The 26,154-nt window shown below is 43.9% G+C and overlaps 1 protein-coding gene across 11 annotated transcripts in view; it reads left to right on the plus strand.

The window, feature by feature from the left end:
* Positions 1-26,154, plus strand: part of TRIP12 (thyroid hormone receptor interactor 12) — a 150,755-nt gene that overhangs the window by 41,512 nt on the left and 83,089 nt on the right. For 9 of the 11 annotated variants that reach the window (XM_073359825.1, XM_073359832.1, XM_073359822.1 and 6 more), the window contains 2 exons: positions 13,169-13,294; positions 14,276-15,075. In XM_073359825.1, the coding sequence (XP_073215926.1) occupies positions 13,169-13,294; positions 14,276-15,075 (926 nt within the window). The remainder of the gene's footprint in view (positions 1-13,168; positions 13,295-14,275; positions 15,076-26,154) is intronic. The other 2 variants (XM_073359829.1, XM_073359830.1) reach the window with 1 other exon arrangement.

The following is a 26,154-nucleotide window of genomic DNA, read 5'->3' on the forward strand; positions in this document are numbered from 1 at the left end:
GCAAAAACGTTCATTCCTGGACTCTGAGTGGGACGTTTGATTTAGGGCCCTCATGGAGGCTGATCTGCACCCAGCATCGGAGCCCTTGCACTCTGACTCCATGCCCAATACTTCAGCATTGGCATGAAGTGTTCCACCAGCAGCGGACTCTGCCCAGCGCTGTTCCCCCTCACCGGTACCAAAGAAGCAGTCTAAGCCGACTGGTCCACAGGCACCACACAAGAAGGGAACTTCAGGCAAAGGACCTGTGTTAGACCTCGTGCCCCCTGTGGAGGCTCTTAGGGATACCGCTATGGTCGGACCTCCTAGCCAAGGGAGGGACCTGCTTCCGACTCCAGGGGTAGGGGTACTGGCCCATCACAGGACCATCTGCGCGTGAAGTGGGCCCAGTGGCCAAAGAACAGTTAGGCCAACCTGGCCGTATGGCGGATCCTGCCAAGACACTGGTACTGACTATCAAGTCAATTATGGGACTGCCCCTGAAGGCAGTGGAGCGTTGCTGTCCCTGGACTGAAGGCGTTGTTCCCCTTGGCCAAGGATCCTGGTATCACAGCCTCGGTCTCCGGCCAGGAGGCCCAGATCTCTTGTGCCACAGTCCCCACCAACGAGAATGCATTGACATGGGACTCCGGAGTCACGACGCCAATCCCTGTATTCATGGTACTGTCAGTCCTCCCACCAGAGATCGCCAGGTACTGATTGCCATCGCCTTGCACATCTCCCAGGCATCAGTCCCCTCCAGTATGGGACTGTTCCTGGTCGTGGTACCAGTCACTGGGGTCCCAGTACCATTCTTTGGGCAGCCACCAGTCCTGGCTGCCTCCATACCAGTCACCAATGAGGGTCAGTTGAAAGACTCAGGCTTAGACAGCCCCACCCTGGTCACCAGAAGGACAGTGGTCTGGGTTGGAGGGCCGGTTCAGCCGCCGCGCCTCCCCACTCCCCCCCTCCCCCCAAAAGAATGAATAGTCTCCTCGGCAGGAACCCACCAAGACACTTGCACAGGCACCAGCATGTGATCAACAGCAATGGCCTGCCCAGCGGTACATCCTTGGAACCCTTGGGATGTACGTGTTATGCTGGCACCATGCTCCCACCACTCCTCCCAGGCTGCATTGGACAGGCTACCCCCAGTGCAGCTGGCACTGGAGTTGGGGCGTGCTGCAGAGTCCGAAGCAACTTCACAGGAGGCCCTGGAGGCCACAGAGAAGTTCCCAATTGAGCAAGGGGACACCACCCTCTAGCAATGCAGTTGTCCTTGTCCCCAGACGAGGTGGTGATGGGGCACTCACAAACCAATAGCAGAGGGTGGCTGCCAACCTGAATTTGGAGGTTGAGGAGGTAGCTGCGGAGTCGAACCGCTTCAGTGTCATCCTCTCCTTTGCCTCAGCCCTGGTCGCATGGCCCATTCACCCAGGAGTCCTGAAAATTGCCAAGTCTGTATGGCAGACCCCATCTTCCATTCTGCCCACAACCAAGAAGATGGAAAAGAAGTACTATGCAGCACATACATTCCATAGCCTCTCACCTCCCAGGGGCCAAAAATGCTTGGGCAGACCACCTCAGCAGGACTTCCTTATCTCACCATAAGTGGTCCCCTCACCCAGTGGTGGTCAGTTCTACCTTCCACAAGTGGGCAACTCCCTGGATGGACCTATTTGCATCCAGGCAGAACAGGAAATGCCACTTTTTTTTTTCTGCTTGTTTCAGGGTATGGACAGAGGATCCCTGTCAGATGCCTTCCTGCTCCCATGGTCAGGGGCTCTGATGTATTCCTCCCCTCCGGTGCCATTGCTGACCAGGGTCCTCATGAAGATCAAGCAGGACAGATCTTCCATCCTCCTAGTGCCAGCATGGCCATGCCAACACTGGTTCAGCACTGCTGGACCTCTTGGTGGTGACCCCATTCCAGCTGCCGCTCAGAACCACAGTAGTCTTCTGGACCCAAACCTAGCCGCACCGCATCTGACAGCTTGGCTGCTGTGTGGCTAAATGTATAGGAGGGGCAGTGCTCAACCGAGGTCCAGAGAGTCCAGTTGAGAAGTAGAAATCCCTCCACCAAAGTGACCTACCTGGCCAAATGGAAGCCGTTCACCTGCTGGATGGCGGATAAAGCTGTTTGTCCTGAGTGAGCTTCATTGCAACTCATTTTAAACTACCTCCTGCATCTCAAGCACCAGGGCTTGTTGCTCTCCTAGATCAAAGTCCGTCTCACAGCCATCTCAGCCTTCCACCTGCCACTCGAGGGCAGGTCAGTTTTCTCTCAAGGTATCACTGCCAAATTCCTTAAGGGCCTGGAGAGCCTTTACTCACATACCAGGGATCTTGTTCCTCCCTAGGACTTGAATCTGGTGCTGTTGTGGCTCACAGGTCTCCCCTTCAAGCCTCTGGCTTCCTATTCTCTTCTGGAAGGTCACGTTCCTGGTTGTGGTGACGTCAGCCCGCCGGTTCCGAGGTGAGATTTGGGCACTCACCTCGGAACCTCCTTACACGGCCTTCAAGGACAAGGTCCAGTTAAGACTGCAGCCAGCCTTTCTTCCCAATGTAGTCTCTGTTTCATTTGAGCAAAGACATGTATTTACCAGTCTGGCTTCTTTCCAAAGCTGCGTAAGTCAGAGGAGGAGTGCAGGCTACAGGCCTTGGACATCAGGAGGGCTCTGGCCTTCTACATTGGCAGAACCAAACCATTCTGAAAGTCAATGCAATTATTTGTCTCTGTGGCCAACAGAACGAAAGGTCACCCTGTATCCGCTCAAATAATTTCTTGGATCACTGCTTGCATTCGCTTTGTTATGATCAAGCGAAGGTGCAGCCCCCAGTGATTTGTCACTGCCCACTCTACCAGGGTGCAGGCCTCTTTGGCAGCTTCTCTGGCCCAAGTGGCTATTCAGGACATCTGTAGGGCAGCCATCTGGTCATCGGTCCATACCTTTATGTCCCACTGTATGCTTAGCCAGCAGGCCCAGGATGATGCTGGCTTCAGTAGAACAGTACTGCAAGCCGCTAAGGTGTGAACACCAAGCCCACCTCCACAGATAATACTTGTGAGTCACCTAGAATGGAATTGATATGAGCAAGCACTCAAAGAAAAAAACTGTTTGTAACGGTGGTTCTTTGAGATGTTGCTCATGTCCGTTCAGCACCATTTGCCAGACCATTATCTCAATGAACAAGAACAGCTGGCAAAGGAGGAATAGGTTGGTCTTGAGCCTTTTGAGCAATGCCTTTCATCCCCTTCCAATGACCTGTCATATTCTCCTGATGTCACTTTCTTCGACTCCTGACTATGGAGGCTTCCAGGAGTTTCTGAAAGAACTTAGACCCTTGAAATAGAGACTTGGATGATGGAAGATAAAGATTACTAACTTTTTGATACTTCGCATTCTTCCACTCCTGCCAGAATACCACTACCAATTATTGAGGATGAACCAACTAATATCTGGTAACAGTGCTTGTAACTTTGTTCTCCACTCAGTACCCCAAAAGAGGTTGGACCAATCTTACACCTGCATAATACCAGATTCATTAGTGGTTTTTCCAGTCCATGAGAAGACTACAGTCTGAAAGGACCCCAGAAACAACGACCCTAAGAAATAATATCTTTTTAGAAGCAGCTTCTTGGTCAGCATCATTCCAGCTACAAATATCAATATATCAGGCCTTGTTTACAAAGTACCCTATCCAAGTTGGTAAAGTTAGCTTCTTTCTAGCCAATGTCCTTCAGGAATCCAGAGCAGAGTTGAAAACCATCAATGGCAAAGATTGAATTCTGCTGCAAAATCTCTACAGGCAGCTATGGATGCATCAGACACTGGCTAGGTCCGTGGCCACTGCAGTAATTATGCACACAGCATCATGGCTAAAAATCTGACATCCCTAGTGTGGTGGAAAGAACACTTGAGGACTCTACCCTTTAAGGTTACAAACCTATTAAGCACATGCACTGACCATGTGTTAAATTTCTTAAGATTACAGGGCTGCACTTAGCTCACTGCCCAGCTCCACTTGAACCCCAAATTACACACTTTGTAGATATCAAGGGAAAACCAGAGAAGATTCCCACCTACCTTTAGCAACTGTTCTGTGGGTTTCCGCCTAGAAAAAAGTTGTCATTCTCTCAGAGGTGGCAGTCGTTTTCCTCAGTTGCTGGCCAGTTTTCATCTGCTTCCAGGCAGCAGGTTTGAAGCAGGATCCATGCTCGGATAAGACCAGAGCCATTCTCATACCTAACATTGGGATGCTGGCTTTTACCCCTTTGTGCTTGGAGTGCAATGTTGACTGACAGATGGGTACTGGAAACTGTCAAGGCTAATTCCTCCAATTTCAGTTCTTGTCCCTACCTACCCCTCTTGCCTGTCACTCTTTAGGGACCCTACTCCATGAAAATCTTAAAAGAAATAGCTCCAGGCCAAGACAAGAAGCAATAAAAGAGGCTCCATATACTGGTATCTCCTTATTCTGCAGAAAAATAGGTGTCTTTGTCCTACTCTGTACCTAAGGAGACTGAGTATTGAACAAATATATGCAGTCTCAGACTGAGGCAAGCTTTGCCATCCTGAATCATCCCTTCAGGTTCAAGACTGGCTTGTAGCTCTTCCTCAAAGGCTTATACTTCCTGTGTGCCAGATGAATTGGAATATGGAAGTATCTGGGATTTATAGTAGGACCCAATTATTAAGAACATAAGAACTGCCATACTGGGTCAGAACAAAGGTCCGTCTAGCCCTGTATCCTGTCTTCCAACAGTGGCTGATACCAGGTGCCCTAGAGGGAATGAACAGAGCAGATAATCGTCAAGTGATCCATCCCCTGTTGCCCATTCCCAGTTTCTGGCAAACAAAGGCTGGGGACACCATCCCTGCCTATCCTGGCTAATAGCCCTATCCTCCCATGAACTTATCTAGTCTTGGCCTTCACTACATCCTCTGGCAAGGAGTTCCACAGGTTGACTGTGCATTGTGTGAAGAAATACTTCCTTTTGTTTGTTTTTTAAACTTGCTGCCTATTAATTTTCATTTGGTAATCCCTGGGCCCTGTGTTCTGAGAAGGAGTAATTTACACTTCCTTACTTCCTTAGACCTCTATCATATCCTCCGTTAGTCCTCTTTATTCCAAGTGCTACCAATACCATACAAAGCTCTACCATTTATGCTCTCCACAGCCCTGAGATAGGAAAGAAATGCCTAGTTATAGTGGCTACATATTTGAAGAGGTAGGGCATTCACATATACCCAAATCTATTTTGGATGGTCAAAGGCAAACTTCATCAGGACAGCTCTGATCTGTCCTTCACCTGTTCAGGCAGCTGGGCATCAAGGTAGATTACAAAAGTCTCCCAAGTGATTTGTTCATAGGAGTAGTTATCCACTCCAAATCTGCAAAAGTATGTGAACAGGTTTCACTCTATTCAGACAGTAGTTACCAATATCAAAAGGAATCCATCAACCACAGTAAGAACCTGCTTGAGATTTCTGCACCACATACAAGTTTACACATACATAACATTGTTAGCCAGAATTCACCAACATGGACTTCAGCCAACCATGTAATGGATGTATCTCCCCCTGAGGTATCGGATGAGTATGAGTTGTGGTCCTAGGTCTCATGGACCACCAGTCCAGTGACTACATAATCCCAAGAACATTCAGAAGGGAGTACTCTTCACTTCCTGTAGACACTGATCATAGTTTTCAGGGCTGAGTGGTGAAGCTAAAGGTGTTGGAGGCAGCTGGTGGCGGTAAGAACCCAGATGTTGGGGAAAGTGGGTTGGAGGTGACATGGGGGCACAAGCGAAAGTTTTGGGACAAGGTCTGCATGGGAGGGGGGCGGGCACGGGCGCGGTAGTGCTCCACCTGTATGGCTATGAGCGCCTGGATAGAGTCTGCTTGGCGTGCCATTGTGCTCATCAGCCCATCTGTGCTTTGCTGCCAGAGCACTGGGCTTTTGTGCCGGTGCTCCTCATTCTGCTGGCAGATCCTCCTTTCGCTGTCCCGCCACTCCTGCACTTTTTTATTTTCATTACTTGAATGCTGCATTATTTCATGCAGCATGTCTTCCTTGCTTCTACGTGGCCTCTTTCTGATTCTTTGGAGTCTTTTGGCCAGTGATAACACGGATGGCTGATATCTGAAGGTTGCATCTGTAAAGGTAAAATGCAACACTTAGCAGAGACAGCATTGTTCACACCCGACAGAGCAATGATTCCCTCATACTTAAGGGGAAGCACAGTCTCCACAATAGCATAATTTGCCTGTCCCAGAGCAAGTGCACATAACCCACAGGAGCCCCAAAATGGTGAGTAAGTACAATGTCCAGCATGACTGATTGTTTCATGGCTGTACTGTCCTCTGGGTTTCTGTGCCTTGGGGAGAGCCAACAGTGGCGGGGGCCCCTATACTGAACACTGTCTTCACATTTGCCACAGGAGTTCATCCTGGAAGATATCTCGCTGCTGAGGGGGACCTGGGAAGCAAGGGAGGGTCTTCTAGCACAGTGGGGCTTCCTCCCTGGCCCGTATGCAGTTTGCCTGTGTGCAGCAATGGTCCCTTCGCTCCTCGCGGCATAGTGGTGTGGACAAGTTAGCCTTACTGGGACAAGGACCACAGTGGCTCTCTTGAGAAACCTGCACAAATGCATTGCCCAAGTTCTGAATGAGACCTTTGACGAGATCACTGAGGCCGATTACCGGGATGTGAGAGAGCACATCAGTGCCCTATTCCATATCTAGGCATGAATGCAGCCCTAACCCTCCTCGCCCCAAGAGCCCACACTGAATAATTTCCTTCCCAAAATAAAAGCCGCTTACTGGGAACTCCTCTGGTGTTTTGTCCTTCCCCAAGCACCGTCCGCTGCAACTGGCTACCTTCCTCCTGGCTTGAGAACAGCTCCTGACTGCATGCATCTAGGGATTCTAGAGTGTCTTCCTCCGCCTCAGCACTCTTGCTCCTGCTTTGCTGCTGCTGCTGTTCCTCCTCCTCATGCCTTGTAGAACTGGGCTCTGGAGTGTCCATCGTGGTACTCTGAGTGGAGGTGGGGTTGCCCCCAAGTATCACGTCCAGCTCTTTGTAGAAATGTCAGGTCGCAGGGGCAGCACCTGAGCGTCTGTTTGCCTCACAGGCTTTGCGGTAGGCTTTCCGCAGTGCCTTCACTTTAACCCTGCACTGCAGTGCGTCCTGGTTGTGGCCCCTTTCCATCATGTCCCTTGATATCTGCTCGACGGTGTCGTAATTCCTATGCCTGGAGCGCAGCTGGGACTGGACAGCATTCCTCCTTCCCTCCCCCCCCAACACGGAGGTCCGGCACCTAGCCATTGGCCCATACTGGGGATCGCCTGGCATGTGGAGGCATGGTCACGTGGAAAGATTTGCTGAGAGCACTCCACACTTGGCTGAGCAAACAGGAAGGGGATTTTCAAAATCCCCAGAGAATTTAAAGGGTGGGTCTGATAGTTGGTCACCTGAGGGCAGGACAGTAGAGCTCAAAGTGATGACCAGAGTGGCTAGAACAGGCATTGTGGGACACTTCTGGAGGCCGATCAGAGCGCACTAACAGACCAGGGCGTCCACACTGGTTCCGCAGTGCTCCAGCAGGGGCGCATAAAATGTTATTCCACTCCCTGAGGTGGAGTACCAGGAGTGCTCTACGTGCCTTGCCAGTGTGGAAGGGTAGTGAGCTCCTTTAATGTACTCTAACTCGCAAGTGTAGCCAAGCCTTTACTTACAGTGGTGCAGTTGCATCAGAACAGCTGTGCCACTGTAAGTTTGCTAGTGTAGACATGGCCTTAGGCTTGAATGACTTCTTAAAAGTAGCTAATAGAACACAAGTGGAATATAATCTAGACTGTGAAAAAGGCTTGTGAGAGTCTGATGCTTGAGGCAAAGCAAGGTGTCAAATCCTGTTGTACACTAAATTGGTTGAAACCTAAAGGAATGTGTAAGAATAAATAGCTAACTCTCAAAAGATTAGTATGGAAATAACAGCGTTCAATCTTCTCTTCTTCCAAGAGAAGATATTTAAGTAGCAACACTGGACACTAAAATTGTTCAAGGCTAGTGATCATTGAGGAAGACTGAAAAAGTAAACTCACAATACAATGGTAGATAGCTTTTTGTGCTAAACTTACTGTAATGCATACACTAGAGTATTACTTGGAAGCACTGTATAAGCACTAATCCTTGACACACTCTTATGAGGTAGAAGGGAGATTGCCTTTCCAGCTATAGGGAGCTCAGTGTCAGAGCTAGGATTCATCTACAGAGTTTTCTGGCTTCCTGATCTCTGCCCAAACCAATAAAAACGACTTCTGTCTCAAAAATCCAATTGTCATTTATGTGCAGTTCAGCAAAGATGTCTGCTCCGTTGTTCTGGTGGTCCCTTTTCTTCTTCTCTCCCTTTCTACAATGATTTGATAACCATAGTGGGTTAATTCCTCTTAACATTTGACTTTGTCAAATCTGAACAGCTTCCTTTAGCATCTGAACTTACTAGCAAGGTTGCTATTTCATCCTGGGTGGAGAGTCCTTATGCTTAGATTACAGCTTTGCAGAGCAACTACCACTTTACACATACTTGGTAACGGTGGACTGGATGCTATCGTTTAGGTCGGGGTAGTTAATAGGTGGCCTACGGGTCAAATCTAGACTGCCAGATGCTTTTGAACAGACCCAAAAATCTCTTTCTTACTGTTTTTTTGTTTTTTTTTTAAATTTTTTCGGCAGTCTAGACCGTGACTATACCTTGACCAAGAAATTTGGACCTTAACCTAAACCAGGGGTAGTCTGTTGTTAAGCCAGTATACCCAGCTTCAAGACAAGTGGTGAGAAAGATTAGATGACAAAAAATAAACTGAATACTCTGAATGTGCAAGAGAAAATTGATGCACAACCCTGCTTGCAAGCAGTTTGTCAAAATCACATTAGGAGTGTTCAGAAAGGTACTGTAGGTGGTCACACTCTCTAGAGCAATTGCCCTGGGAGGTTCTTTTTGCTTGTACTGAGTCATACTGGAAGTTCCAATTGCTTAGGGTTGGCCTGCTTACCTTTGTCTCTGCACCTTTTTGTTTTTATTCTCTTGTAATGGAACAAGCTACACAGAGCTCAGGTTGAGGCAAGTGTATCAGAAGGAGTGCTTTATGTATTTTTAGCACTTACGTATTTATACTTGTGCTTATGTCATATAGTAAGGCTTCAGTTGACACCCTACAAATATCAGACTTGTGATGGGGAGCTGCTTCTCCTTCACTGAAAAACACTTGCCTGAAGAGTCCATAGAAAGTTGATTTTTCTCCTTTCTGCTTTGAGAATCCATTAACTGTCTAGGTGACAATCCTTTGGGCTCAAATTTCAGCAATATGCTTCCTGCCAGCAAAGATTTATACATCTACTTGTTGGCTAGACTACCTTAATGCTTTCTTTATAATGCTGACTATTGTCAAAGAGGAATAGGTAAATGGCTCCCTAGCTATTCCAGACTGAGTTAAGCATCCTGGTCCTAATTTTCAAAGCCCCTCCAAGATCTCCCATTGTGAACCATTCCATAAATGCTGTAAAACAGGGGTGCTGTTGTTCAGTGCTTAGGAGAAAGCTAGCTATCTCCTGGGATGAAACTTTGTGAATATTGCCCAGTTGTGTGTGTATTACTATGGCTTAAGGTGAGGTTATGCCTTTTTCTCCTTTATAACACCATGCAAGATGCACAGGTCATCCCTCAATGGAAACCGTGTCCAGGTGTCATTCTTCTATATACACATTCCTAAAGAAACATCAGCAAATTCATCCCCACTGAGGATGGAACAGAGTATGAACCTTCAGATTCGGTCTAAAGCTGCCTAAAATTCTGCCTATAGCTCTTATTTATTTAGCGGTGAAAAGTTTCAATGCATGGAGTGATAGTGTTGACATTGATAGTACTTACAGAGGATGGGAGCATCAAGGGTTTGAAGGGTAGGATATCTGTTTTCTTCCTTCTTAAAAATGTCTCTCACTGAGTGCTTTTAACACCCAGGGACAAGTCTGAGACAGCTTTGAATTATGGAATAAGCCTTAAGAATTTTTTGTGCCGTCTTTTTTTAATTAAATCCCATTTGCAGACTGTTTTCAGTTGCCAGTTTGGACCATTGATCGTGTGTACAGGTCTGAATTCAACTGAGTTTTCTTCTTTGTGGAGGCTTAAGGTGCACCAGGAAGAACCAATTCCCTTTAAGATCAGACTGCCATAACATCAGATTAACTATTTAATACTAACTGAACCCAAGTGGAAGAAATTGAAACTAAATGGGCCTGTTCTTCCCTTTTCTGGGGAGAAAAGTGGTGCACTTTTAAAATCTTTCATTTTTCAAATGAAAACCCTTTAAAATCTCATTGCAAATGCCGTTTGTAACTTTGCTAGCTCAAACCTGATCTGGCAGAATGCTTTGTATAGAGTGGACTGGGGTACCCTGATCTTCGAAGAATTTAAAGCAGCCTAAAAATTCTTAAGTCCTCCTAGACTGAACTCCCCATACTACCTAAAACTTTTCTTCCAGCTGTCTTCTTAAAGTTCTCAGTCTTTGGGTATTTCATATTCAAACTATCCAACACTTAATCTTTCCACAATCATTGAATGAGCATAATTGGGAGAAACACAAATGTATGATCTTAGACAATTTTCAAATATTTTTCGTAAACTGTATATGATTTCTTGGAGCAGTTTCAAATTTGCCTTGCCTGCTTCCAGTGATGTCGGAGAACAAGAGATGGGATTAGAAGAAGGCATTTTCAAATGGATTTATATGGTATATGTAACTCACTTGTAACATATGTGGTTGAGATGTCACAAGTTGTGACAGCTTCTTAAGTGCTTTGACTGCCCATGAATTAAAAATACTGCACATGCGTGGATGGTGCTTTCAAACAATGTATCTTTAAAGTACATTTATGGAAAGGTCACCTCCAATAGTGGGCCTCTATGTCCCAGCAACTCTGATGGCTCATTCTGTTCATGGACTCATTTTAGTCACTTTCTGCATCCCTGCTTTGAGCCACTACTGTATTGCCTTTAGATCAGTTAACTTTACTGGATCCTTTCTTTTGAAAGGGTAACGTACAGTCTCTTGGGGTGGCCTGTTGGAACTTCTTTCGCCATGGTAAATCAGTTGCATTAAAAATACCACTTGATTCCCCCCTTTCCTCTCCTCATTAAGTTTTAAAACTTATTTTCCTCTAGTCACAAGCTACAAAAACCCATATAGAAAACAGTTACACAGGTTTAAAAGTGAATAGCTTTTTTTTTTATGTGCTGCTAGAGCGCCCTTTTTCAGTCCATGGATCATAATCTCTTGACTTTGCAGCTGTTTCATAGCTGTTCGTTCTTAGGTCCATTATTCTTATGGCTTGCCTCTTTCCTTGGTAAGATCACTTTTGTAGATTCTCTATAGGGTTTTGGAAACAAGCTGTCAAAAGGCTTTATTAACCTGTTAAAGCTGGGACACCTGCTGCTCTCTGTCAATGCACAACTCCTCTGCTTTCCTCCCCATCATCCTGGTGTCTCTAAACAAACTTTAAGAACTAGATTTCTCAAGGCCGGAGGCGCTCACAATTTCTAACCTTCCCCTACTTCAGTATAATTTGCAAACGATCAGGAAATAGACATGCTTAGTTAATAGCATGTGTAAAATTCTGATTCTTGGGTAACTGGTTATGTCTAGGGCCCTACCGAATTCACAGTCCATTTTGGTCAATTTCATGAGCATAGGATTCAAAAAATGGTAAGTTTCATAATTTCGCTTATTTAAATTGGCTATTTCATGGTGGTGCAGGGTCCTGACCCAAAAGAGGGTTGTAAGGTTATTGTAGTGGTGTCGTGATATTGTCACCCTTAGTTCTGCACTGCTGCTGGCGATGTCGCTGCCTTCAGAGCTGAGTGGCCGGAGAGTGGTGGCTGCTGGCTGGGAGCCTAGCTCTGAAGGCGGCGCTGCTGCCAGCAGCAGCAGTGCAGAAGTAAGAATGGCATTGTATGGCACCTTTCTGCACTGCTGCTGGCGGGGTGCTGCCTTCAGAGATGGGTGCCCAGCCAGCAGCCACTCTTCTTGAGCCACCCAGCTCTGAAATCAGCGCCACTGCCAGCAGTAGGCACAGAAGTAAGGGGGACAATACCATGACCCCTTATAATAATCTTGCGACCCCCTTCCCATGATCCGCTTTTGTGTTGGGACCCCCAATTTGAGAAATGCTGATCTCCCCCATGAAATCTGCATGTTTACAGGGTAAAGTACACACAAGACCAGATTTCAAGGTCCGTGATGTGTTTTTCACAGTCGTGAATTTGGTAGGGCCCTAGTTACGTCGCTTGAATATCTTCTGTGTTACTGGAAGAAGCAAGTTATGTTCTGGAGTAGCTGAAGCATTATTGGTGATTTTTCTTAAAGCCTGGTCCTCTTCCTATATCATATTCTGCATAATAGGGTCTACTCTTACAAAGTCAAAGTAGCAACAGTGGAAGCACATGAACATTAACAGGTAAAATGCAGCAGAAATATACCTAATAGTATATCCCCGTGGTACAGTCTATGGATAACTTATAAAAGCTAAAGAATTCTTCCATCAACCTAGCTACCAGCCCTTGGGTAAGTGGATTACCTATGCCCATGGGAGAACCCTTACTGGTGGATTTGTGAAATTGAACAGCAAAGGGCAAACTTGTAAACACCTTTTATTGGATTAGCTCTGATGCATAGAAGCATTCAAGGTTGATGTGTTAATATTTTTCCCTGTTCTAAAACAATTGCCCTAATTTTGAAAGTTTATTTGGTCATGTCTTGTGTTTCATGCTTGAGTGGATAATTGGGAATTGGATGGGCTTGCATAGCAGAATAACTGCAGATAATGTCATGCTTAACAATTCTTTAGGTTTGAAACTTTTTTACAATGTCTGTCTTATTCGAGATGCCCCAAAATCATTTGGTTAGAAATCACTACTAAGTGCATTTCATTTTACAAAACATTACATGACACTTTAGAAGAATAAATTTTAGTATGATCTTGTTTAATGAAAGGTTGATGTGAAGAAGTATGTGAAGTTGTACTTACACTAATATATTTTTGTATAAAGTACAAAAAAAACCTTCCACCTACAGGCTTTTATCTACTTCTCAGACTCCTGATAGCTTTCTGTTTTGACTTTCTGCTGACAGGTCACATTTAGGGCAGGCAAAACATAAGGCACATAGCCCTCCTGAGAGTAAAAAATCTATTTCAAAGACACCCAAAGTGCAGTCTAATACTACTTCTGAGCAGTCCACGGGACACTTTTCTAAAAGGTAACTGCTTCATATTCTTGTTAACAAGTGTAATGTGCACTTCAAGAATGTACATAATATTCTAACCATATTGGATGACTCAAATGTCTGACATCTAGTTTTTACTAATCTAGGCTTAATGTCAGCTGATGTAGGTCAGTGTCTGAAATGTTCATGCATTGCATTATAACTAAAAGTCACAAATTGAAACGCCATTTCATCAGTGATGGGGAGAAAACAAATTCTGCATAACTAGCTCTGGATTATATATTGAAAATTGAAACTTTCCTACATCTTGGGTAAGATGCAAATTTCCCAAACAGTTCTGAACTCTGTAATATATTAAAGCAAATATAAAATGATCTGGTATCAGGCTGCTTTAGTGATGAGAACCTTGGTGATGTCTTATTTGCTTACCATTTTCATCTTCCTGCCCCTTAAATTAGAATAGATCATATTTCAGTCCTGTTGAAGAGAACTAAACCATTTTGAAATATTTCATGTGACTGTAATAAGAGGTAAATTGCAATCACTTTATAAAAAAATTCCCACTCCTCTGAAATCCAGTTGACTGGTTATGCATTACTGAATACTCCTTGGTTTCTTGTGGAACTTAGTTCTGAAATATTTATATAGTGGCTTGAGGTATTTTGGTTGTCGTCTGTGAAACAAGAGGTACTATACTCCAAATGGTATTTAAAATCCTCTCATAACTCCCCTAAAAATCCATAGATGACAGTGTTCCATGCTCTTATTTTGCAGCTTTTTTTATTTTAGTTTGGTCTTGCTAGTAAAGTGACATAATTGAAATCTGGAATGCAACCTTTTTCATCTAAGCATGTTTTCCTTTTTAATGTAAACCTTGTAATGGACCATGATTAGGATATATCTACATTTTCTTGAATGCCAACAATTAGTATAAATTGGTCTCAATTATTGTAATAATGTAAAGTTTCTTGTAACTTAGTATTGTATTAACTCTGTTTCTGCTTACTTCTGCAGAGGCTGTAGTTCATCTGCAGTTATAATACCACAAGAAGACCCAGACAAAGTCAGTACTTCAGAGAGGCAAAAAACGGGGCAGGTGCCTAAGAAAGACCATTCTCGAGGAGTGAAACGCAGTGCTAGCCCAGATTATAACAGGACCAATTCCCCTAGCTCTGCTAAAAAACCCAAAGCACTTCAATATACTGAAACTTTCTCGGAAACAAACAAGCCACATACTAAATCTAAGAAAAGACCCTTAGACCAAGAACAGCAGTCGAAATCTGCACAATTGCCATCAACGAGCAAGGCTCATACCAGAAAGGGTGGAGCTACCGGTAGCTCCCGAAGTCAGAAAAGGAAAAGGACAGAGAGCTCATCTTGTATAAAGAGTGGTACAGCAGTTGAATCAACTGGCATTGAAGAGAGGTCTGCAAAACCCAGCAAACTGGCTTCAAAATCGGCGACCTCAGCCAAAGCTGGGTGTAGCAACATCACTGATTCTTCTTCTTCAGCTTCTACATCCTCCTCCTCTTCTGCTGTTGCCTCTGTTTCTTCCACAGTTCCTCAGGGTGCCAGAGTAAAACAAGGAAAAGACCAGAGCAAGGCGAGGCGTTCCCGTTCTGCATCTAGTCCCAGTCCCAGAAGGAGTAGCCGAGATAAAGAACCAAGTAAAACAGGTGGCTCTTCAAAGTTTGACTGGGCCGCTCGCTTCAGCCCAAAAGTTAGCCTGCCTAAAACAAAACTGTCTCTACCAGGCTCTTCAAAGTCAGAGACATCAAAACCTGGACCTTCAGGATTACAGGCTAAACTAGCAAGTAAGCTGATAAATATTTTATTTTATTTTGGAAGGGTGAAGTGTCTTATTTTTGAAACTCAGCCTGGAAAAAACTTTACATAGACATTTTTGTTTTGGTTCTGAAGCAATCTGCAAAATAGTTCCGCTAGACCTAAACTCTCTGGTAAAATGCATCGGCTTATGATTAAGTTCTTGTCTGTTCTTGATGATCAAAATTCAGTCTTGTTGGCTCGTTGTCTATGGTATAGACGTCTAATAAATGCTCCCCGTTAAACTTTATTTTTAGATGAAAAATGACTATTACAGTTAAGGGCCAAATGCTGAGGTACTGAACATCTGCAAATTCCATTAAAGACTACGGGAGCTCCAGATTTTAATCACCCTGGCCCTCGCCCTCCCCCGTAGAATTCTACTTCAGAATTGTATTGGGTAGATGAGTGTACCTCTCTTACTTTTAAGTATAGACATTTGACTCATAAAACATAAATAAAACTATAGACCACCTTCTTATAGATTCCAAGGCCAAAAGGAACCATTGTGGTGATTGTCTGACGTCTTTATAACACCGGTCATATAAGTCCCCCAAAATTCCTTTTGAACTAAGCCTATCTGGAGGGGGGAAAAAATCCTTGTGTAATCAAAATGAGAATACGGTACTACTACTCTTTTTCTCAAAGCTTGGGACTTTACTATGAAAATCTACCAAAATCAGGCCTTCACATTTACCATACAGAACATTTAACTTTGTGTGAGGTTTTCATGTTGACTTCTGATCAAGTTTTAAAGGCAAAATGTAGAGATCTTTAAAATGTTCAATGATTGTGTGCCCTGGGGTCTTTCTACTGATTCTTGGTGCATCCTTCTTGGTTGCATCTTCATTGGATAATCACCTGACTTATGAGCTTGTACTAGGACTCGGGTGATCTGTGTTAAATTTCTAACTCTACCACATACCTCCTCAAAGTCACAAGAAATATCTTAATGTTTGCTTCCATTCTGTATTTGTAAAATGGGAATAATAAGTCTTTCTCACAGCAGAGTTCTGTGGATAAATTCATCAGTATGAGATCCTTGAATGCTATAGTGATGGGTTGTATATAAGAACCTAGATAGAATATCAAGGTCACCTTTAAAATTGAGCTCCTGCTACCATTTTCTTCAATTCCTTTGCGGGTCTTGGAAAACTAATGACTTCATTTCTACTCTAATTTCTCAGCTAGACTACATTCCCCTAACCTCTTTCCCTTTTAGGTTGTACTCGGATAACCTCAACACAGGAGAAGTAATCTAAACCAGTGGTTCTCAACCAGGGCTGTGAGCCAGTTTCATAGGGTCTGCCCCTCTTCCTGCTGGTGGCGCCTGGGGCTGCATTTGCCGCTCTACTCCCAGCCCTCTTTGACTGCTGGCGCAGCCAGCAAGAGCCGCCCAGGTGGGGTGACCTGGCTCTAGGGCTTGCAGAACTCTCAGGAAGCAGCAACCGTAGTGGGGGTTACCCTTCCAGCACACAGCCCCTAGCTACCCCCTGCTGGTTTCCTGAGCAGGTTTCAACCTTTTTAACCTGAGCACTCTCTCTCCCCCCATCACTTTGAGCTATAATTTTTGGTTGCACCCCCTCAACCCACACAGGCTGGGTAGCCTGCTGAGGCGAGTCACACAACCCCTTCTTCCCTCCCCCCCCGCACCCCTCTGAAAGTCAAACTATGCCTATGTCAGAGGGGACCACACCCCTTGTCCAGTGAGACTGAGGCCCCCTGCTGGGCCCTGGATTTTTTTGCCGCATGTTTGGAGGGGGGCCTCATAAAGAAAAAGGTTAAGAACTCCTGATTTAAACTATTGCTATAGGCCTGAAAGGCTGGAGCTGTGTTTCTTAACCTTTGGTCTTGTTTACTTCAGCACCTTGTTGAGATCAAAGGGGATGAAGCCTGCCCCCATCAAGGAGGACTGGCTGTACCAAGGTGGAGCCTTCAACGCCAGAATGCTGATCTGCATGTGGCTTTCCAATTTGATGTTCTAGACCAACCCTTGCCTAAATTGATTATCTGTGTGATGCATTATACTTTCTCAATATGCTCTTAACAAAAAAATACCAAACCCAAAACCTTGCACTGCGTGTCTCAAAGTTTGAGTAATCAGATTTTAGTGAAGCTTAGGGTGTCTCTGTCACTCATGGTTGCTCCATCTACAGTAGTCTGCCCCAGCTGGGGCTAGTGTACACCAAGAAAACTAGGACTTGTAACTGCCTTCGTGGAGACCTGACTTGTGCATATCTTGTCTTTGTTCAACTCTGCTCAGAGCATGGTTAAACGAACTTAAGTAAAAACACTTCTCTACTACAACTACCCGTAGTGGTGAATTTCAGGTCATGCTTCTCCTAGAGTAGGAGAGGCTCAGAAGGCTGGTCATCTTTCTGGACTGCAAATATAGGGGTTTATGAAGTTTATATGTAGCACTACCATCTTGTAACACCATCAGTGATCCAAATAGTATCAGATGCCAGAGAGCATTCTCTCTCCATTAAAGTGAGCAAGTACAGCACAATTATAGATTTGTACCCCAGTTCTGCATTTGTCTTTTTCATATAACTAAAGCAGTGATTCTCAAATTTTTGTACTAGTGACCTCTTTCACATAGCAAGCCTGAGTGTGACCCCCCCCTTATAAATTAAAAACATGTTTTTATTTAACAGCATTATAAATGCTGGAGGCAACGCAGAGTTTGGGGTGGAGGCTGACCGCTCGCAACCCCCCAATATAATAACCTTGTGACCCCTGAGGGCTCCCAAACCCCTGAACTAAAGGTTTGGGAGAACAAGGTAGATTGGCAAACAGCCTGTGCTGAAGATGGGAATCCAGAATTGCTGTCACATAAGGCTTTAACTAGTTTTTTGAATGCTCCTTAACTCCTTTTCTAGTTCAGCCTGTATAGTTCCTTATTCTGCAAACTCACTGATTAACATGCATGTTCAGCATGCAGATGGCATGTGAGAAAGGAGATAGCCATAGTCTGTTTCTTGCCTTATAAGGAGAAATTCATAGTTCAATCTTAAAGTTTTTTATCTTTAAGACTGAAGCAGTGGTTGAGCAAGAACTGATTAAATATATAACTTTCTTTGCAGTTATTCACTAATCATAATTCCAACCCTGTGAAACACAGGCTTTAGTGAGAACTCTGTATACTACAGGAATCAGTGCCAAGTAAATAACTTTCTCAACATGAACAACAAATTAATTCCTTTGAAATCCCTACTTGCCTCATGTGTCACAGGATGTCGCAATCTCACCTACCTAATGTCACCTGTTTTACTTGCCAGATGGTGTTGCTGAGCTCATTTTACGTTTTGTAACTTCCATAAAAATAGGGCTAACTCACATTTTAAGAGACTATTCTAGCAAAACTGAAAAATGAACTTCTATTTATATAGAGCTGTAAATATACACAGCTTTTTACAAAAACTTTGGCCTCCCCACCTCGCCTCCCCAAGATCCTACGCAGAGTTTAGCAGTCCAATTCACCTATGGGGGGCAGAATTATTCAGGAAGGTGTGGAAATACTGTTGGTAAATTTAGGAGGGCTTTGTAAACAGTGGACCTTAAATGAGAGGAGGGGACTTCGAGGAGGTTCAGAACATAGGCTGAGGTAGAAGATACCTTGGTAGATAAAAGGGGACAATTCCAATAAAAGATATTACCTCACCCATCTTGCCTCTCTAATATCCTGGGACCCACAGGGCTACAACTACACTGCATACAACAGTAGATAGAAAGGAGCATTTAAAGGATAGAGAAGAGAATGAACAGTAGGAGATGAGGTCAGAGTTGTGAAGAGTATAGGAACCTGGCATTGGAAGATGGGAAGCTTGCAAAGAGATTTGGGAAGTGGAGTAGCATGGTTGGAGCAATCAGAGAGGAAGACTAGCCTTGCAGTTCTCAGGGTATATCTACTCTGCACCTGGAAGCATGCTTCTCATTGTGGGTAGACATGCATTAGCTCGAACAAAACTATTACACTAAAAATAGCAATGTAGTTGGGGAGTATGGGCAGCAGCTTGGGCTAGCCACCTGAGTACAAACCCACCCTGACCACCTGAGTATGTACTGCAGTGGTTAGCCTAGTCCCAGTGTCCATAGTACCCTGGCTACATGGCTACTTTTACCAGTGCTGGTAAGCACACCTCTATCCATAGTGTAGACCTATCCCTGTACTTGCTAGCCAAATGGCCTTGTGCTCATCCACAGAAGACTTATGTAAACTGGTTTGGGATTTAATTTGTATTTATTTATTTTAAGGCATGATACTATAAAGAGGGGTAACTTAAGCATTGTTTGTTGACCTAACTCATTTGAGTGGAAGCAGGGCTAAGACATCACTGTGTGCTTTTAAAAAAAACAAAAAACACAAAAACCACACTCATCCTAAACTTTCAGATCAGGTTCAAATGAGCAAAATAAATATTCACACCAATTTGTGCAAACTTTCAAGAAGTGCAAGTTGAGTATTGGCTTTTCTAATCAGTCAGATAGTACCCTTAACATGGCATATACAGCTTTGTGTAGTCTATTTTTCTACTTCAGGATTTAAAAGAAGAAAAATAAAGAGATCAATCAAGTGTATGACTGAACAGAAACTTAATTCACAATTGTAAAATTTCTAAAATGCATATTTAAATTAGATATGCATCTAGATATGTAGCAAAATTTCAGCTGAAAAATCACTGTGCTGAGGAAATGTTAACCTCTGTTCTGGAGTTGTCATAGGGCGTTAGGGGAAATGTGCATATTAAATTATTAGAAAATGTTTGGTTTGTTTAAAATAGTATGAAAGCAATTTTTCATTTTATTCTTTTAAAAGCAAGTTGGATTTCAGTACAATGAAGTTAAATATGTTAAAAATATTGCTTAGGCCGACATTTTAAATAGGCAGGCCAGAGATATACTTTCAAAAAGAAAAACATGGGACAAGACCTCTACAGGTTCAGAGTAGAGGCTTGGGGAGAATTTTAGAGACCCTGCTACTTGGGTTGATTGGAATCCTAGAAGATTAGAGTTGGAAGAGACCTCAGGAGGTCATCTAGTCCCACCCCGTACTCAAAGCAGGACCAACCCCAAAAAAATCATCCCAGCCAGGGACTTGTCAAGTCAGGCCTTAAAAACCTCTAAGAATGAAGATTCCACCACCTCCCTAGGCAACCCATTCCAGTGTTTCACCACCCTCCTAGAGAAATAGTTTTTCCTAATATCCAACCTAGACCTTCCCTACTGCCACTTGAGACCATTGCTTCTTGTTCTGTTGTCTGCCACCACTGAGAAGGTATTAGGATTTCTGCCAGAGTGCTGTTCCTGAACCTGGTTGGATGTGTTTTGGGAGGTGGGGGAACAAAGATGCAGTCTTACCTAATAACTTTCCCCAGCAGTAATATGAAATTAACAGTTTCCAGGGTTATGAAGAGTATCCCTGAAACTGATGTACTTTCTCAAAGTTTGTCAGTTCACATTAGGAAGGCTCTCTGCAATCATGTGGGCAGAAACTCATTTTAAAATATCTTAAGGCTACTATTTTCAAAAATAGGAACCTCAAGTTGGGGTCTTAAGTCACTTTACTTAATTACCTAAATATGGAATTAGGATGTTAACTTGAGGCTTTGAAAAAATCTTGGGGGGAAAAACCTGAAAATCTTGGTCTAAATTCTGCTTAAAAAATTATTTTAGCTTCTCTTGATCACCAGGGAAAGGTTGCCCCAGAAACATTTTGGAGCCCTTCCCTTTGTGCTGGGCACACCACGATAGCGATAGTCTCGCTTGCACACCCAGCCCCTCTTCCCCACTCCCCCCCCAGGTGATTTGTCTCCCCTGGCTGCTCCCGATTCCCAAACCAACACACCATCTTGAGGCTGCCGCTTAGGAGGGACATGGGACCCTTTTCATGGCTTCCCTTCACCTCCCCATGAGAATCAATTATTTTGCATCGGGGAGTGGGGAGAGAATCTGTGGAGCCAACCAATACTGTGCTTGTGCAGGGGCGCAGAATTCCCCCAGGAGTAGATATTGCAGAGACTTAGAGGAAACTGCAGAGTTAAAATGAAAATTGAGCTAAAATCTAGGGCTGTCAAGTGATTAAAAAGATTAAGTGCGCAATTAATTGCACTGTTAAACAATAATAGAATATGATTTATTTAAATATTTTTGGATGTTTTCTACATTTTCATATATTGATTTCAATTACAACACAGAATACAAAATTTACAGTAACACTGTTTTTTACAGTGCAAATATTTGTAATCAAAAATATAAAGGAAATAGTATTTTTCAATTCACCTAATACAAGAACTGTAGTGCAATCTCTTTATCGTGAAAGTTGAACTTACAAATGTAGAATTATGTACAAAAAACCTGCATTCAAAAATAAAACATTATAAAACTTTAGAGCGTATAAGTACACTTAGTCTTACTTTTTGTTCAGCCAATCACTCTCACAAACCAGTTTGGTTACAGTTGCAGAAGATAATGCTGCCTGCTTCTTGTTTACAGTGTCACCTGAAAGTGAGAACAGGCATTTGCATGGCACTGTTGTAGCTGGCGTCTCAAAATATTTGTGCCAGATGCGCTAAAGAGTCATATGTCCCTTCATGGTTTAACCACCATTTGAGAGGACATACATCCACACTGATGATGGGTTCTGCTTGATAATGATCCAAAGCAATGCAGACTGATGCATGTTCATTTTCATCATCTGACTCAGATGCTACCATCAGAAGGTTGCTTTTCTTTTTTGGCCGTTTGGGTTCTGTAGTTTCTGCATCGGAGTCCTACTCTCAACACTTCTGAAAGCATACTCCATATTTCATCCCTCTCGATTTTGGAAGGCACTTCAGATCCCTAAACCTTGGGTGGAGTGCTGTAACTATCTTTCGTAATCTCATGTTGGTACCTTCTTTGCATTTTTGTCAAATCTGCGGTGAAAGTGTTCTTAAAACGAACAATATGTGCTGGGTCATCATCCAAGACTGCTATAATATGAAATACATGGCAGAATGCAGGTAAAACAGAGCAGGAGACATACTATCCTCTCCCAAGGAGTTCAGTCAAAATGTAATTAACGCATTATTTTTTAGCAAGTGTCATCAGCATGGAAGCATGTCTTCTGGAACGATGGCTGAAGCATGACAAGGCATAGGAATCTTTAGCACATCTGGCATGTGAATATCTTACGACACCATCTACAACAGTGCCATGTGAACGCCTGTTCTCACTTTCAGGTGACGTAAGAAGCAGGCAGCATTATCTCCCGTAAATGTAAACAAAGTTTCAGAGTGGTAAACAAAGTCTTTAGTCTGAATCAGCCAAAAGAATGAAGAGAACTTGTGGCACCTGAAACTAACAAATTTATTTGGGCATAAGCTTGGGTTTTAGCCCAGAAGGCTGGATAAGGATTAACATAGGTGAACAAAGAGAGGATCTGGGGAATTAAGACCTGCCAGCCTAACTTCAATATATGGAATGAAACTTTAATGATTAAACAGTTTGGTTTATAAGCGCCTAAAGCAGTGGGCAACAACTGGTGGATCGCAGAGGATCTCCTGGTCGATCGCAATTTCTGGCAGTGCAGTGCGGCTGCCACTAAGGCAGACTCCCTGCCTACGCCAACCCCACACTGCTCCTGGAAGTGGCCAGTGCAGCCCCAGGGGCAGAGGTGCAGGGGTCTCCCTCTGCGCACTGCTCTTGGCTGCAAGCACCACCCCCTGAAGTGCCCATTGGCCAGGAGAGCTGCAGAGGCAGTGCTTGCAGAGAGGGGCAGCACACAGAGCCACAGGTCCCCCAACCCCTCACCAGGGGCCGCAGGGGCACGTTGGCCCCTTTCGGGAGCAGTGTGGGGCCGGGGTAGGCAGGGAGCCTGCCTTAGCCTCACTGCACCCATCGCCAACTGGGAGCCCCTGGAGGTAAGTGCTGCCTGGCTGGAGGCCACACCCCAATCCCCATTCCTGAACCCCCTCCTGGAGCCAGCACCCCAAACTCCTCCTGCACCCTGTACCCCCTCCTGCACCCCAACACTCTGCTCCAGCCTGGAGCCCCTCCCAGAGCCTGCACTCTGCACCCCGACACTCTCTGCCCCAGCCTGGAGTCTCCTCCTGCACCCAAACTCCCTCCTAGAACTTTCACCCCTCATCACCTCCTGCACCCAAACCCCAGGCTCAGCCCAGAGCTCCCTCCTGAACCCCAACTCCCTGCCCCAGCCCAGTGAAAGTGAGTGAGGGTGGGGGGGAGCGAGCGATTGGGGTAGGGGGTGAAGGGGGTGGGGCTTTGGGGCAAGGCGCAGGGCAGATCCTAAGTTGCCCTTACATTCAGAAAGTGATCTTGGGCATAAAAAGGCCGGAGACCACTGACCTAGAGGATAATAAGGCTGTAAAGAATAGCCAGCATGGATTTGTCAAGAACAAAGCTAACCTAATTTCTTCCTTAAACCAGTAAACCCTGTAAAGAAGATAGTAAGGCTTTTAACAAAGTCCCACATGATATTCTTATTAGCAAACTAGGGAAATTCGGTCTTGATTAAATTACTATTAGGTGGGTACAAAACTTTTTGGAAAAACTTCATTTTCAGTGGCACACAGTCCAGCTGTGAAGGAGTTTAGTGGAGTCCCACAGGTGCCAGTAATGCCTCTGTGACTAGAACAATGGAATGCAAAATATGCTTATAACTCGCAGATGACCCCTAGGAGTTGCAAGCACTTCGGTGGACAGGATTAGAATTCAAAACAACCATGATAGATTAGAGAATTGGTCTAAAGTCAACAAGATGAAATTAAATAAAGACAAGTGTGAAATAAAAACTACACTTGGGAAGGAAAAGTCAAATGCACAACTACAAAGTAGGGAATAACTTGCTAGGCAGTAGAACTGCTGAAAAGGATCCAGGGGTTATATTGGATCATAAATCAAGTGAGCCAACAATGTGATGCAGGTGCTAAAAAGGCTGATACTGTGGGGTGTAATAACAAGAGGAGGGTTTGTGTATAAGTCCTGGGAGGTAATTGTCCTGCTGTACTTGGCACTGGTGAGACCTCAGCTGGAGTGCTGTCTGTTTCTCGACACCACATTTGAAGAAGGATGTGGACAAACTGGAGAGAGTCCAGAAGAGAGCAACAAATATGATAAAAGGCTTAGAAAATCTGACCTGTAAGCGAGAGTTAAAAGCTGAGTATGTTTGGTCTTGAGAAAAGATGGAGGTTGTTGGGCGGGGTCTGATAACAGTCTTCAAATAAGTTAAGGGCTGAATTATAAAAAGTATGGTGATCAGTTGTTCTCCATGTCTGCTGAAGATAGGACAAGAAGTAATGGGCTTAACCTGCAGCAAGGGAAATTTAGGTTAGATATTAGAAGAAAAAACTTCCTAAATTACAAGGATAGTTAAGAATTGGAATAGGTTTCCAAGGGAGGTTGTGAAGTCCCTGTCATGGGAGGTTTTTTAAGAGCCAGTTGGACAAACACTGTTCAGGGATGGTCTAGGTTTACTTGGTCCCGCGTCACCAAAGAGGGCTGAACTAGATGACCTCTCAGGGTCCCTTCCAGCCTTACCTTTTTTGTGATTCTATAAAAGAAATGGCATTCTACAATTCAGCAGCTCTTTTCCTGTGTGTTAAATTGGGGGCGGGAAACCCTAAACCTTTTTTAGGGTCTGAAATCTGATCCTCTTTGAAAATGCTTTTCAGGAAATTAAAACTTTTGTGCTGATTAGGAGGGATTTTCGTAGCCAGTCTTGACTTACTTCAGTTTTCAGTTGACCTAAGCTGAATACATGTGTCCTTGTGAATTTTTCCAGTAGCTTAAGAAAATAGGAAACTTGCATAGAGTCCACAGCTGAGTAGTAACTGCATATTAGTGCATCAGTTTTTTAGGAGTCAGATATTTAAAATAGTGAATTTTGTAAATGGCAAGACTAAGAAAAATAGTGTCAGGTATTCATGTGCTACAATGAGCACTAATATAGAATTCATTCTTCTGGTGGCACATCCGTCCTAAAAAACTTAGTAGCATATTATATTGTGATTGGGCCTATAGGTCCCAGTCAGGACCCCTCTGGACTAGGCACAGTAAAAATAAATATTTTTTTTAATTTATTTATTTTCTAGTTTAGGTTCTTGGCTCTTCAGGGCAGGGACCACCTTTGCATCTTAAGACTTTAGAAGCAATGATTCACAGACAGTTTTCATTTAAGAATCCTGTTTTGCCTATACATTTGGGCAGTATGGTAACGCTGAATGAATTTTGTCCCCTTAAAGTTAAGATTGGCATACAATTATGGCTGAGATGAGCATTAAGATCTAAATCCCTATTTTCAGTTTAGCACGTATTTTAAAAAAAAAACCAAAACACTTTGCACTGCCATTCTTAATGTGTTGGGTCTTGTGGGGTGGTCTCTTATTGCATTTCTGTACAACCAGAGAAGTGAAATATTGAAAATCATCATGCATAGGCAGTGACTATAAATTTTAGTTGTCTGCACAACTCCTCAGAGATTTGGAATGTAGTCGCAAAACCTAGCGTGGGGGGAAAGGAAAGTGCTGCAAAAGTTTACCCTAGGAGTAAATCTATGGGGTTTTGGAACAAAAAGCACTCGCATCTCCAGTTTTAGAAAAGGCAGAATTCTTCACTTTTTCAAGCTGCCTCATGCTCTCTTATAACTCGGATAGGAGAACTTTCATTTTATCTGAAGATAACTATTTTTACTTTGTTATTCTTGCACACTTGACCGAATTGCCTTGTGCTTCACCTTGAGAGAGCTGCATTGAGAACAGCATTATTTGTCCTCTTACGAGTCAGTCCTCTCCCACAGATTGTTGGTAACATTAAATCAGAGGACTGATCTTAATAACTAGGAACTGTGAAGGGAGAGTGTATCAGAGGAATGTTGGAGGGAAAAGCTGACAAGAGTAGATAAACATTTGACAAAAAGCCTGTATTCATGCAAACATATTTAATAAAATGGTAAGATGAATGATGGGCAAATTTTCCTTAAAATTAAGGAAATTAACTGCTAAAGGAAGAAGAAGAAAAGGCGTACTTGTGGCACCTTAGAGACTAACCGATTTATTTGAGCATAAGCT

The sequence above is a fragment of the Lepidochelys kempii genome, chromosome 9 (genome assembly GCF_965140265.1).
Source record: "Lepidochelys kempii isolate rLepKem1 chromosome 9, rLepKem1.hap2, whole genome shotgun sequence".
NCBI classification, from domain to species: Eukaryota; Metazoa; Chordata; order Testudines; family Cheloniidae; genus Lepidochelys; species Lepidochelys kempii.